The following is a 14,680-nucleotide window of genomic DNA, read 5'->3' as shown; positions in this document are numbered from 1 at the left end:
CATAGCTCATGCGCTAATTCCAAATAAATTGTATTTGACGATTCCACAAAAATCACACACAACACACACAAACACGCATTCTTCTCATGGGGTGGAAAGGGTGGAAAATTGAAAAATTTGCATTGTGAGTGGAAACATTTGGAACATTTATTGCATTAATTTAATTTTCAGCAGAATACTTCAGTTGAAAGTTATACTTTCCAATGTCTGTGATTCTATTCATGGTTACAATATTATTATTTTTTTCTTCAGCATCGCTTAATCATTTTGGTTAAAGCATAAAATCACGATAGATCTTTTCATATGGAGCACTGAAAGGACACAAAAAATCATATCTTTTGCCGTTTCTCCGTCAACAGTTGTAGAAAAAACAAAATTAGCTAGGTTTGTATCAAAAATTAAATATCTTCACACAAAAAACAAAAAAAGTCAACTATATAGTTACTGCTACAATCTTATTTGTGGCTACAATTGTTGTATAGTTGTGAATGGGCTTAACAGCATAATGCTTTATATCTAAAAATGTTATATATGTATATATACGTAAATATCGCATTATTTGTGTGTTCATCTAATAAAATACAAAAACGACAAGATTACGTTATTTTAGTATAATATTTTAATGCTCTATCAGGTATTAACTTGTAACTGGGAGGAAAATATGTTAACAGGTGTGTAAAAAAGCGCTCAAAAAGCCTGATACACTTGCTCAAATGTTCATATAACTTCTCTCAAGATTATCAATTATGATTTATAACATACAAAACATGTGATAAACAATTCAACACTAAATATAAACTACAAATCAATTGAGAAACAGATCAGCAAATCACGTTGATTCAGTGTAAAAACCATTGATTTTAGGGAGAACAAATGAGAAGAATTTCTGGGACACTTTTCTCAGTTCACCACAATTTGTTGTGGTAGAATTTCAAGTCCAGAAAGCCTGGATCGCTACCGTGTGAGCCGACAGATCCGCCCGAGATCACGGACGCCGCGTCACCGGCATCGGTGCCGGGACTGCCCCTGAGTCCACCGATCGGCCGCCCGATCTTCACCACGCCGAAACTCTCGGGCGCCTCCTGGTCGAACTCCATCTTCGCCGTGGGCGTCACGGCCATGCCCACGTTGAAGGATAGGTTCTTGAGGCCCGTGTGCTGCTTGTTGTGATGGAAGTGCGTCGGCCGCTGGAACATTGGCCGCTCAGTCACTTCCTCCTCCGGAGATTTCACCTCCTCCTCTTCCGCCGCGAAATCCTCAGGCGGCGGCTCGTCTGAGCCCTCTTCCGGCTGCTGGGGCGCCTCATCGTCGCCATTGGCTGGCTCCTGGAGCTCCAGCTCGGCCAGTTCCTGCGCCACCTCAACAACATGCGGTGCAATCTGTTCCTCATCAACATGCACCTCTTTGTAGGGCTGCTCTAGCGCATAGCCCAAATTACTGGAATGTGTCGGTTTACATCTCATTTAATAATCACTCAACCTCACAAGTCTAACTTATAAAAATCACATTTACTCCTTGATTTGGTTCTCAAATGAGAATCATTTTTCTCACGCATTACAATGTGAGATTCCAATAAATACAATTATATTATTAAACACTTTCTTCACTATAACCAAACAAAATCTATTTTAATTTATCGTTTTGTACAATGCTTTCTATCTCACATGAACATTAAATAAATACATTGAAGGTGCTATGAAATAAATATAAAGTATAAAAATGAGAAATCATTGATAAAGAAGGCGGCAATTGCGGACGTTAAATTATAAATTGGTGTAAATGAGAAAATAATAACATCTTCAAATACATTCTCTGTCTCTTCAGCAAAAAAAAATCGCATCAATTACTCTCATTTCTGCAAGCTGCTTGAATACTATGTAGTATATTTCATATCTAATATTTAACTTAAAAGAACTGCTTTACAGTGAACGTGTGGGTGATTTATCAAATCATGTTATTGCATCAAAATTCTCTGCAAAAAATACGGAAAAAACATAAATTAAGGAGGGGAAAATCAACGTAACAAACTTATTAAATATACATGCTGTATCGCAACATAATAGTTTAAAAAATGGGAGTTGCAACTAGGAAATAATGTCACAAGAAAATTACTCAAATTATCTTTTCTTATAATTACCTCTGAGGTTCGCTCGGAACTCGGCCAGGACTATTGTGAATTATCTGCAAAAGAGAGCAAATTGAGGAAAATGTAAGAGTTTTTCATGGTCTGAATTTTATTTAAACGCCACACGAATTAAATTAAATGAGCAGCAAACATCAATTTCAATGCATCGACTGTGAAATATTAGCTAATTAGCAAATAATCATCATCGCAAGTCTGTGTTAAATTAGATAAGATATTCTAAAATACACTCAGCTGAGAGAAAACAGTGTTCGACGGGAATGGACGACAGCGGAGAGTAGGAATTGGGAATTTTGTGTCACACTGGAATGGAAATGAGTTTCGATTTTCATATGGAAATTTGCATGGAGAAGAAAGTGAATTTTCCAATGTGCATCAGAGGCCTTAAGACACAATATTTCATGGCATATAACATTCTGTCACTGAAAGACTTTTGTGCGCACTGGGAAAAATCATATTGATCAGCACTAAAAATATGCCGCATCGCACTGTAAACTCTGTCTGTGTCGACGAGGAAATAAATTGGAGGAACACACAATCAAATCAAAAAGAAAAAGACAAGCACTGATTGCATTATCACATCTCGAGGCGAAACGGAAATTACCTCAGCCATGCTACATCTGGGCCTCTGAGCGGCGTAGCGGCCAACGGGCGTGTTCTGCAGATTTCCAATGTTGGGCATCGTGGGCATGGGCGACTTTCCGTTCGGCTGCTGATTCCTCAACTCCGCCGTGGTGGATTTGAATTGCGGCCCAAAAAGCATCGTGTTAGGACTGGTCAGTTAATGAAAGTGAGATAGATCTTTGTGAGACACATCAGAGAAGATGATGAAAGCAATAAATTAATCACTTGTTAACGTGGATTAATTGATTCATGTTCTCTCGCACGAGCAATTGATTCACACACACTTGTGGCCAATTAGTTGCGGATGTCGCGATGTGGGGAGAATCAACAAGGAAAAGTGAGTGCATAAGAATTGAGTTCACCTGTTAGTGAAGTGAAGTCCAGTCGTCTCCATGGAAGAGTTGCTCTGTGATGTGTTGTGATCGAAGAATCCCTCGTACACCACGAAGTTGTTCATCTGCGGGATGGTTTGCGTGAGGCCGTAGTGCTTCCTGAGGAAACCCACGAGCTTGTCAGACGGACGGTCAATGGCCAACTGCTGCGGGTGATAATTCTCCTGGTCCAACATGTACTGAAACAGAACCTTCCCGAGACCAGCTCGCTGGCGCGACTCGTGGATGTAGAAGTCGAGGACGCAGGGCGCGTTCACCTTGTGCGTCTCTCCATCGGAATCGAACACATACAAGGATTTCACGCCCACCTTCAGCAATCCCGTCACGACGCCACTGTAAAAGAAATATAACATTTTTATGTGTCTCCCATGCTTGTGTTTCCTCAGGCACCCAACTCAAAATCCCACCACATTCGCTCTCCCTCTTGCTTGCCTTCCCCAACTTTAGCATACATATTTCATACTATTTCTCACTCATGGAAAGCCTAGAATAATATTGAGGCACGGCAGAGCTTTCCTCACAAATCTATAATTCAATTTTGCCGGCATTTCAACAAGATCCCCAGTCTTTGGATGATGCCAACAGCAGTTCTTCTGCACTTTTCAAATTAAACATCAACATTGCCCCTCTTTCGAGTACGTTACATATGAATTTATAGCATGACTTCCACTCCTGAATGAAATCCGAGATAACAAAAGAAGGAGACATTAAGTTCCTTTATACCATTCCAGTCTTCTTTTTCTTTTTAAGCACTCTCTTTTGACTACAGAAGGAGCCTTCGGTCACCCCATCGAGTACTTTGACACGCGAAAAACCTATTGAAATGGCGATAGGAAAAAACACAATCTGGTCATTCGGCGTGTTCCATACTGCAATGGAATTTTCCTCAAGAAACTATGGCATAAATCTGGCCAATACACAATGAAGAATTCTTCTTCATCCACACTCATCGTCTTTTCCTCATTTTTCCACTGAATTTCTCCACGGACGAATTCTCTTGCAAAATGCATGCGAATATGGTTTTTCTTTCCGTAAAGCTTCCTCTCTTGCAAAATACCACTTTACTGTCGGTATAATTTATACCATTCATCGCACTCTGTCCTTCACCCTTGATTGCCCACATTTTGCCTTATATGCCCGCCATCATATCAGCACCACACCACCGATGGTGAAATATGTGGGTAAAGCCGTAAAGCACCGAAATAGTCTTGTATGTGTTGGACTGTGCCGGGGGATTTATTAAATCATTTTTAATAATATTATATTGACGCTATGTTTTAAGTAAATTATGTGAAATTAATATGAAAATCGCGTTTCACTATTCCATTTACAAAATTACCATTTACGATGAAACTCTCCCCGAAAGCACAGGGAGACTCTCTGGGAGAGTGTAATTTTAATTTTCTTCGTTCTCCGCTTTCAAAGCTTCGAGATACAGTTCGAGACAAACTTTGACCTGTGGTGAAAAGTGAAATATACAATATTGCCTACTTTTTCCCCGCGAGCAGAAGCAAAATGTGAGTCTAAACATTATGGGTAATTTTTAAGTGGGAAAGTGCACCAAGTGTGCCTGAGTCACGTGAGAACTTTCGCCCATTAATGAGGGGAGAAAATAGTTTTAGCGCGACGGGGGAGAACAACGGAAACTTGAGGGAAACACACCTGGGAAATGGAGTGTAACAACCTCATGAAAGAAATCGGTCAAAGTGCGCCTCAAATCTCTGGCTTTTCCGCATACGCAAAAACCCATTACTTTTCCTCCTCATCATGCGTCTCCCGAGGAATTGAAATCTCGTGTTGATTTCAAAATTAAACCAACAACAGATTGCAGAAGTGAAATGAAGAGAGGAGAAGCAATATTCCTTGAAACTTTAACAACATCATACTCGACAACATACGAATAAATATAGGCATGTTAGGAAGAAAGGCGAGCAAATACCCGCAATTGAAAGCGAATTTTTGTTATGAAACAAGAACACCAGAAAAAATCCCGCACGCAATGTTTGGAAGGGAAAATCAACACAGGAATAATGAAATAGAAATCAACTATAGGACGTGAAAAATTAGTCATCGTCTCCGCACAACACGAGCACAAACTTCTATAGACTTTTCCCTAAAAGAAAGTTTTACTTTTACACCCGCATTTTGTCACAAGGTGGACATGAAAAAACCATGGAAAAATGCATGTTCATGTGGTAAGAAATAAAGTTTTACAGTCGAGAGAGTCAATAAAGGCAAAAAGGACGATGACTTAATTGACGGGGAGCATTAATTAGGCGAAAAATATGAATTTTCCTTACGTTTTGTCATTTTTCTCTGACATGAGATAGACAATATGGTCGGAGTTGCGAAGTTTCTGTGCTGTTGTCACTGCCCTGGTCAATCCTTGTGCTTGAGCAGAAGCTTCTCCGATATCATTTAGTATTTCCGACACTTTGCTCGTGGCATCACTGTAAAAAGAGATCATACAATGTGTTAATATCGTTCAAATAGGAGCAATGAAGCCAAAAATACGCTAAAGAACTTCACAAAGTCAACAAAACCTTTCTGATTACATTGCATTCTCGAATTTAGAAAGTGTGATTTCCGTGACCTCGCGAAAATATTCATTCAATTCTTCTCTTTCTTCCTCTCACCTACACTTTCTGAACGTATAATTGATTTTTCTCACACTTCGCATTCCAGTGAAAATTGGAATTTATTTTTAATCTCTGTGAATTGGAAATTAATCATGGTTCCATTGAAGTTAGGTAATTCCGCGCACACATCATGAACAATATTGCGACGCTTTTCACTTGCGATTCTCTTTGACACAAAAAGAGTAATTGTATTTTTTGCATAATTTGCTTAAAAAATATTTCATAACCATGGAAATTTGCTCTATACCAATTTCAAAACACAAACACTGGAAACTATTCTTTAACGACGCCACACATTTTGATGAATTATTCACACTCAGAATGTCCTAACAAGATGAATTTCCCAGCGGATGCAAATACATAATTAATTGGAATAATTTATGTATATTTCTTTGACCTTCAGCGCACAGGCAAAGAAACTAAAGAAATGAATATTATAATTCCCTCAAGGATGACGATTTCCTCCAATGTTGAAACATTAGGCACAGAAGTGGAGTAGAAAGATTTCCATCGTTAATCTCTTCTTTATTCACTAACATGTAATTTCGTAGCAATTATGTATTTTCAAGATCAGAAATTGCTTCAATATTTAACTCTGTTCAATCTTTCAGGACGACAAATTGTGCTCCTTCACGTGGGAATATGTCATCGGGACGAAGATAGGCAGAAGGAAAATGCGGAAAAATCAATTCATACGCCAAGTGTTCGAAAAGTTCAATAATTGACCTAAATATCTTAACATTTTCGTATATAGCACATGTCTCTCGAGTTCATAAATAAATTGTAATAGCAGAGTATGTAGTTTACTCACAGAACAGCACGTCGATCCTCATAGTATCCATTGGGTAGAAGTGTGTTGGTAACTTTAATAATAGGTGTTTTAAAATATTGTGTCACATTGAATCGAAATTCCATCTTTTCGAGTTGCGCCTTTGTACTTCGTTCTATTATGCTTCACACCTTCAACTCTTCAACTGCTTTGTGCCTCTCAAAGATCACAGTTTCTCGTAAAAAATCTTAACTGAATAAAAATATTGCACGATCTGCCATAGAAAGTCTTGATTTCCTGTCTTCTTCCGCCTTCCTTTAGAGCGTGTCAATAAATATTGCGGCTTTTCTCCTAATTCAATTTATACTCGCAGAGACAGACCATGACTTTTCACTGAGTTTTAGTACTGATAATGTCGTTGTGTTTTGGCAAACATGAAGATTTCCCCTGCAGGATTCCTCCGGAATGAATCACTCATGGAAGATTACCAGTTTAGTATCTAAAAATAACACAGAGAAAAAATTCATGTTAATCTTTGTCTCATGCTGACATGGCCTTTTGCATAACAAATTTATTATCATCTTGTGTGCATTTCTCGTTTCATCTAATAAATAAGATAACTTCTTGCATATATTTCACCCTGTTTCATGTTCCACAGATAAAAACTGTAGGTATAGAAAGCGGCACATGATGATTTTCTTGATGGCAGTATTTCTTTTACTAGACTGGAACAAAAAGATACATGATTTTGTGACTGTTTTCAAGCCTCTGATACACCTTTCATTGTCCCATTAAACACACCGTCAATTGGCAAATTGTTGGCTTTACAGTTCAATTATATAGATCACATTTTACTTTTTCCCTAACTTTGCGGCTTTCCTCTCTCTCGTCACCAACCAGCGGAAGTACAAAGTAGGGCGCCTTATTATGCCAGGTATTGTTTGCAGAACATTACACCGAGTGTTTAAAGAACACTCATTCTTATTTGCAGTCGCAAATACAGCACTTTTTTCTCAAAAAATCATTACGAATGAGAAAAACAAACACACTATTTCTGATACTCTTCTCTCATGAGGAATTGCATGATTCTCTCTCTTCAACGTTTTCGCGGAATTAAACAATCGCAATCAGCGTAAAATTTTCATTTATGAACAAACACTTTCATAAAATAAACAGTATCGTTCTACAACTCTCACGTCTGGGAGAATTTTTTCTCTATTCACCAACAAAAATCCCTCAAACAATGAATAATCACAATAATAATTGGTTCTCAGTGATATGCTCTGCAATTTCCTTTGTAGCAATTTTCTTTCATGGTGACTCGCCTCAGTCTCTGCATGAGTCCAAAGTGTGAAAACAAGAGGTGAAAATGATTGATGAACTTCTACATTTTTTTCACCGAATATTTTCTGTCCAAAAGGCAAAAGAAACTTCCAAATATAAATCCATATAAACAGTGACACAAACACACTTATTAGTGATTTCATGGAGAAATGAAAGACATGAAGAAAATCACCAACGACTCAGGCAAAATGACTGTTTTATAAATATTTATAACATCCGGAAAAATAGCAACAAAAACCGTTTCTTTCTCTATCAGTAACACAACACTCTCACATGGCATTTTGGAGTGTTATTACAGATTATACAGCTACCAAAAAATATGCTTAAGACAGTCCAATTTATCGATTTTCTTCGCTCATGAAATTCTTAATTAACAATTAAAACTCATTGTTCACAAACTCTTGACTCTTTTCAATCCAACAGGCAAACAGTTAGACTGACAAATGTCGTTGTGATTTTCCAAACAGATACTTTTCTAAAAGTTAAGCTGTCATAAAAACAGTTGATGCATTTTAAATTGACTCTGTAATAACACTTAAAATCAGTACAGAAAAAAAGCACACAAAAAGTCACAAGCAATGCACATGAAACGGGATTTTTGTTCATTCTCTTCTGCATCAAAAGTCCAAGCGGAAAACACATGAAATTAACAAATCAAAGGTAGATTTCTTAATAACATTGCACTTCAACACTGATTAGGAGAACAACTGTTGAGGAAAGCCAAGAATTATAATCTCAAGAAACGGCATAATATCAAGAAATCAACAATTCTGTCTACGTTTCTCCATTCAGAAAGAGTTTTCTTAATTTATTCCTTTACACCTTATGCCATTGTAAAAAAAGAGTAAAGTGCGCGTGGTTTCACGCTCAAGTATGATTCCTTATCTCTGTCTATAAAGCCAGCAATTTCATTCATTATTTAATTCTCCCGATGTAAGAGAGATTTTCCTCCTTGCGTTACTTCTGGGTGGAAACATTTTGTTGGGTTCATCAACGGTTACAAATCCACGAGAGCGTGGCAAATGGCAATGGCGACCAATGACCATGTTGCTATTGAATCATATTTCGTTTCAAAGTGAAAAATTTCATTTCTGTGATATTCATCATTGTTCACATGGCTGAAGGCGCTTCCGAAACAACACAAGAATAAATTACCTTAAAGTCATTTTCTAAGCAATTGAATCAAAAAAACACTAAAATTTACCACAAGAGTCGCTGGGTGAATAATACTTTCACAATCATTTTCCTTTTCAAACAGAAAAAGCACTGACTCACTTGATGATTCTACAACTTCTACAAATCATGGAGTGAGATCTACTGATTATATTCTCATTATACTATTTTGATAAACTCCATTGTTAAAGCCATTGTTGAGCAGTTACTTAGCAAATCAATCACATTAATGCTCTGAGAATTTTCAGTGTATTTATAAGTAGTTAAAGAACCAGTAGTTTTAGTGGATTCAATGTGAAAAATATTTCTTTTTAACTGATCGTTAATAAAATAAAGAAACGCTTCGGATTCATGAAAAACATTTCTGATTCTATGCTATTGTACATGAAATGAACATAATTGAAAAGTATTGCTTGGAGGATTATTATTAAAAGTTATGTTTATAATCTGTTTCAATAATATTTACATACCCAGAGGTAGTGATATCGATACTATGTGAAACTCTAGATGTTTAGAGAGCGTTTTACACTACGAAGATCGTCAAGAAATCAGATACATTTGTGTATGATATCAAATTGGATCATTTGTGCGAAAAGCACAACAAAGGATCGCATCCTCGATGCTTCTGCAATGTGTTCAAGAAGCGCGGAAAACGCACCATTTTTTATTACTATTTTTGGTCACTGACTCAACTTCATCACGCGGAACTTGAAAGGCAAACAATTAGGAGGGTTTCATCATCCCACAACCATAAAAGCTCAATTATCATTTGGAGAATTTCCAAAATTCAACTCAATAGACACACTAATTAATCTATGCCCACCAATTTCGCTTCTTTAACCCATAAAAGAGCCAACGAAGAGTCTCGGAAAAGAAATTTGCACGGTGATGTTGTAAAATTATGTAAAGAAATATGTGGGAAAGCCTCTCGAATTGCGCTACAGACATATTTTCGCATGGGCATTGATCTTAATTAAAGAAATTGATCAAGTGATTAATTTAGATTGAGCTGTCAGATTTGAAGACTTGCGTGTTACGTAATTTTTGCGTGGAATTCTATCATGTCTCCTCGTCAACCTTCCTTGAACACTTTATTTTATTGTTGCTCATCGGCTGCATTAACAGCGAGATGACTCACGAAACGTACACCTTTCACAGTAAATTGCCTGATGTCAGAGGCCCACACTGCGCCTCGAAGGAAGTATTCACTCTTCTTTATACCATCATCAACAATAGAGAGAAGAGAAACGCGACCCGAGAGATCTCGAAAAACATTTTCCAACGCTTCTTCTCTTCTATATATTGTCATGTTGGACTTTTCAGCAAGAAATCCCATTTCTACACCTCAAATGTGGAAAAATACTCTTAACAATCATGGAAAAACTTCACACATTCAGTCCTCATGTACCTTTAGGCAATTGTCTAACTGGAATTTATTGTAGTTGAATCTCGCGAGATTAGCGAAATGACTTTTGAATGATTTATCTGAGAGCCCACACAAAATCCACTGTGCGAAGGTGGTTCGCAGACGCTCAGAAACACACTGAGAGGCACTTTTGTTCACAGCAGAACTTCAACTCTTTCACGCCGCGCTCTTTTTTGCCAATATACGCTCTGCACTTGCTTCAATAGCAAATAGTCAAGTGAAACTGAAACTCTCGACTGTCTTTTCGCCAGAGAAACCAGCGGAGCAAATGAAATCGCACGCCAGAGCCTCGCTCAGCTTATGGGAATCGAGATTTTTGCGCTGAAATACTCGAAATGCAGAATTACTGTGTGTGTATAGTTTAGACTCAACTGAAATGCTATAAGGCTGTGCTTCAGGATTTACAACAGTGATTCTTTGTAGAACGAAATATTTTTCTGATTTTTCTCCTTAATTAAATTAGATTTTCGTGAACAAAATTCGTTTAATTCACGCTTCCCATCAAATTCCACTCGATTCTGTGAAAACAACTTTGATGATCGATCACAGAAGAGTTGTGATATTGAGGAATTGCAGCTCAAAAACCGCTACTTCTGCCTCTCTTCAACTCGGGCGAGATTGTCGAATGGGTGGGATAGAGTTAAGAGATTCCGTTTGAGCTCAGTGCACACTTTTGAATACGCCGGACAGGCGCACGAGCGCTGCGGAGACTCTCTTTGCCAATTGTAATCAAATGAACTCTCTTTCTCTCTTGGCGGAGAGTGAGAAATGAATGGAAGAAGTCGCCAATTTTCCTCAAAGCCGCGATTTTTTTCTCTCCCATCGCGCGCACATGCAATGAAGCACATGGGAGCAGAATAAGCGGCATTCCAGACGGATTCCAATGTATTTAAGGCATTTGAGGTTTAAGGGAGGACTGAATAAGGCAATGCCCAGCCAAGATGTTCTGTAATCTACATACATATATTTTACTGCGTGAGTTAAGTAAATTTTTCTGCAAAAATTCCTTTCAATCTGCCTCGCTAGGAACACAGATATTGTGGGGAATATTTGAGCCTACAAGTTTGTGTATTAAAATAAAATACAAAACAGGAATGAGATGATAATCTATTCTTTTATCATGCCTAGATTTTTAATTTAGTTCCACAGCGTTTATCGACTGGCAATGTCGCAAAACGCTCTTTTATTTTTAATCTGCAAACAAGCAAATCAATATTGTACAGCAGCCTATGAAAAGTCATGCCAAAATAGAATTTCAGGACGATTTTCCTGACACGGCAATTCCAGACATTAGCCGAAGATGAAGTGCTAAGCGTGGAGCCGAGAATAGCTGCCCAACAAGTGCGCGAGCAGTGAAACAATGCAAGAAGGCGAACTTGATACTGCCAAACATGTCAATAGCTATATTTGGTGCAATCAAGGGCATCAACTTGTGCATGATATTGAATAATAAAAATCAATAATAGTTTAACCCATTGAATCTTTCATGAGCTGGAAATCGCTTCGCTATCCTGAAATATTCCAAGGAAGCAAGAGTGGGCGAGAATGAATCAAGTTTCCTTTGGATCTCGTGTATAAATTATGTGCTGAAATTTACGTTCATTCATGAGGCCGGCAATGAATTCCAATTTTGATTGAACAAACAAAATTATGAAGAATAATTGCATTATTATACAAACACAACAAATATACATTTATAACAGGGAATCATGTGCCCAAGATAAAAATAAATAAATCAAAACAAACTACTGCTCTGCAAAGTCTTTCACCCTCTCTCTCACCTTTTTCCCGACAGAAAAACACCTTTCTTCTAATGGCAAGCTTTTCATTCACAATTTACTCAACACTATTGCACTTCTGTGGCACACACGTGGGCTCACGATAATCTCACAACTAATTTTTCCACTCCACGTCTCATATTTATCTGCAAAACTGATTAAAATTGTGTTTTTGTCGGGGTTTTCCGACTCTCGCTCATGAGCGACTCACTTTCGGAGAAAATTCTCTCACTACTGGTAACAGCGCCGCAGTGTGACTGGTACGGCAAAGAGCTCGTCGCGAGGCAAAACCTGGCAAAGTTTAGTACTAATTGAAAATTTATTCATAAAATCGAAATTACAGTTTGCAGCTGCAGATGAAAGGGATTACATCGGTCAATGAACGGAGTAAAGTGATTTTGAAGCGATAAAATTACTGTGGTGCGTAATATTTGCTCACACGGCATTCGGGAAATTCAAGTCCAACGTTTATTAGAACAAGGCGAAACGCCAGTCGGGTAGTGCAGTGACGTCCAAAAACTGTGCAAAAATGGTGCTGGAAAGTACGATGATCTGGTAAATATCTGCATTATTGATATTTTCCACCCTACTCTAGTAAAATTTATACAAAAAATACCTCGGTGAACATCTTGGGCACATGGAGAATGTGAAATTTCGGCAGAAAAGTGGCATTTTCCCAGTGAAATTGAGAATTGTTTGGGCGATGACAAAGCAGATAGCAAATGAGGTTATGTTTGTCTGATTTTCTAAAGTGTTTTTCTCTCTTTTTCCTTAAAAGTTTCGACAACAGCGACTACCAACGCAATGGGGATTACTTCCCGACTCGCATGAATGCCCAGAAGGATGGAATAAATCTCGTGTGTCTCACCAAAGTGCGCTCGAATCCGGAGAATAATGTCGGCCTGATGACCATGGCGAATACTGTGGAGGTCCTGGCCACACTCACCAGCGACGTGGGCAGGATCCTCTCCAAGATGCACCTGGTGCAGCCCAAGGGGAACATTAATCTCTTAACGGGGATCCGCATAGCGCACTTGGTGTTGAAGCACCGCCAGGGAAAGAATCACAAGATGCGGATTGTGGTGTTCGTGGGCTCTCCGGTGACCAATGAGGAGCTCGAGCTGGTGAAGTTGGCCAAGAGGCTCAAGAAGGAGAAAGTGAACGTGGACATTGTGAGCTTTGGGGATCATTCTTCCAACAACGAGATTCTCAATGCATTCATCAATGCCCTGAACGGAAAGGACGGAACAGGATCTCACCTGGTCAGCGTGCCTCGGGGCTCCGTTCTCTCGGAGGCGCTCATCTCGTCGCCAATCATTCAGGGTGAGGACGGTATGGGCGGCGCGGGACTGGGTGGCGCTGGCTTTGAATTCGGCGTGGATCCCAATGAGGATCCGGAGTTGGCTCTGGCCTTGCGTGTGTCTATGGAGGAGCAGCGCCAACGCCAGGAGGAGGAGCAGCGTCGCGCCATGGCGGCCGATGCAGCGGCTAATCCGACTGGAGGAACAGCTGGCCAGGAAGCGCTGCCAGGCGATGAGCCGCATTCCGAGGAGACGCTTCTGCAGCGCGCCTTGGCGCTGTCCACGGAGACGCCGGCCGATGATGATGGCATGCCGGACTTCGCCAATATGACTGAAGAGGAACAGATCGCATTCGCCATGCAAATGTCAATGCAGGATGCACGTGAGTTGGCAAATCTCCTTTGATTTTGGTGTCTGTCGGCTTTATTGTTTGTATTTAGAAATCATTTAATATTTGCGCTGAACCTGTTGATTTTCCCAATCACTACATTGGTTTGTTTTGTCAATTGGTGGCTTATATCTTGAGTGTTGCACTAAATTTGCACTGAGCATTGCGAAATTCCTCTTGAGCAATCGCTGTGTGTTTGTGTGAGGATTAAGCTGATGAAGGATTTATCACACGCAGAAGAACCCGTGGGACAAGCACCGGCGCGCCCGAAGAAAGAGGAGACGCCAATGGAGGTCGACGAGGACTACAATGAAGTGATCAGTGATCCAGCTTTTCTGCAGGCAAGAGAGTTTTGTCTTTGTTGCACGTGACAGGCTTTGTGCTAATTCCGTCTTTTCCGCCTTGCAGAGCGTACTCGAGAATTTGCCCGGTGTTGACCCGCAATCGGAAACGATTCGAGATGTCGTTGGATCGCTCAACAAAGATAAGAAGAGCAGCGACAAAGATAAAGACAAGCAAGGTCAATAGGATGAGTGGATGCTTGAGTTTCAACATATAATGCTACTCTATGAGTTTAAAAATCATCCCCCAATTTTCATTTAATACCGTTTCTCTGGAGGAATAAAGCCAACAACTTTTGGTGTGAATATTCGCAAAAAAACAGACATTTATTGTTTCCTTGTGAAGCAGGGAGAGACTCTGA

General features: G+C 39.3%; 2 protein-coding genes across 4 annotated transcripts; one reads left to right on the top strand and one right to left on the bottom strand.

Moving 5' to 3' along the window:
- Positions 1–128: 128 nt before the first annotated feature.
- Positions 129–12,521, bottom strand: LOC132260346 (alpha-tubulin N-acetyltransferase). Of its 3 annotated transcripts, none has more exons than XM_059758398.1 (7): positions 12,292–12,521; positions 6,610–7,066; positions 5,460–5,609; positions 3,130–3,492; positions 2,748–2,916; positions 2,138–2,181; positions 129–1,437 (listed from the first exon to the last, which is right to left on the bottom strand). In XM_059758398.1, the coding sequence occupies exons 2-7, from the start codon at positions 6,711–6,713 to the stop codon at positions 906–908; spliced, it is 1,362 nt and encodes a 453-aa protein (XP_059614381.1). In that variant the 5' UTR covers positions 6,714–7,066; positions 12,292–12,521; the 3' UTR covers positions 129–905. The 3 variants fall into 3 exon arrangements, with proteins under 3 accessions (XP_059614381.1, XP_059614382.1, XP_059614383.1); XM_059758399.1 differs by lacking the exon at positions 12,292–12,521 and adding an exon at positions 10,493–10,703; XM_059758400.1 differs by lacking the exon at positions 12,292–12,521 and adding an exon at positions 9,555–9,618.
- Positions 12,522–12,730: 209 nt separating this feature from the next.
- On the top strand, positions 12,731–14,505 carry LOC132260024 (26S proteasome non-ATPase regulatory subunit 4). The gene is made up of 4 exons (XM_059757928.1): positions 12,731–12,843; positions 13,067–13,971; positions 14,215–14,318; positions 14,386–14,505. The coding sequence occupies exons 1-4, from the start codon at positions 12,818–12,820 to the stop codon at positions 14,503–14,505; spliced, it is 1,155 nt and encodes a 384-aa protein (XP_059613911.1). The 5' UTR covers positions 12,731–12,817.
- The last annotated feature ends 175 nt before the right edge of the window (positions 14,506–14,680 follow it).

The sequence above is a fragment of the Phlebotomus argentipes genome, unplaced genomic scaffold (assembly GCF_947086385.1).
Source record: "Phlebotomus argentipes unplaced genomic scaffold, Phlebotomus argentipes genome assembly scaffold_18, whole genome shotgun sequence".
NCBI lineage: Eukaryota > Metazoa > Arthropoda > Insecta > Diptera > Psychodidae > Phlebotomus > Phlebotomus argentipes.
The sequence above is the reverse complement of the archived record's forward strand: the minus strand, read 5'-3'. Positions and strand labels throughout refer to the sequence as shown.

Coding starts and splice junctions, on each gene's coding strand:
- LOC132260024 (XM_059757928.1), top strand. CDS start 12,818: ATGGTGCTGGAAAGTACGATGATCTG. Junction 13,972..14,214: donor AATGTCAATGCAGGATGCAC/GTGAGTTGGCAA, acceptor TATCACACGCAG/AAGAACCCGTGGGACAAGCA. Junction 14,319..14,385: donor GTGATCCAGCTTTTCTGCAG/GCAAGAGAGTTT, acceptor TCCGCCTTGCAG/AGCGTACTCGAGAATTTGCC.
- LOC132260346 (XM_059758398.1), bottom strand. CDS start 6,713: ATGGAATTTCGATTCAATGTGACACAATATTTTAAAACACCTATTATT. Junction 3,493..5,459: donor TCAGAGAAAAATGACAAAAC/GTAAGGAAAATT, acceptor TTTCTTTTACAG/TGGCGTCGTGACGGGATTGC. Junction 2,182..2,747: donor CCAGATGTAGCATGGCTGAG/GTAATTTCCGTT, acceptor TCTCTTTTGCAG/ATAATTCACAATAGTCCTGG.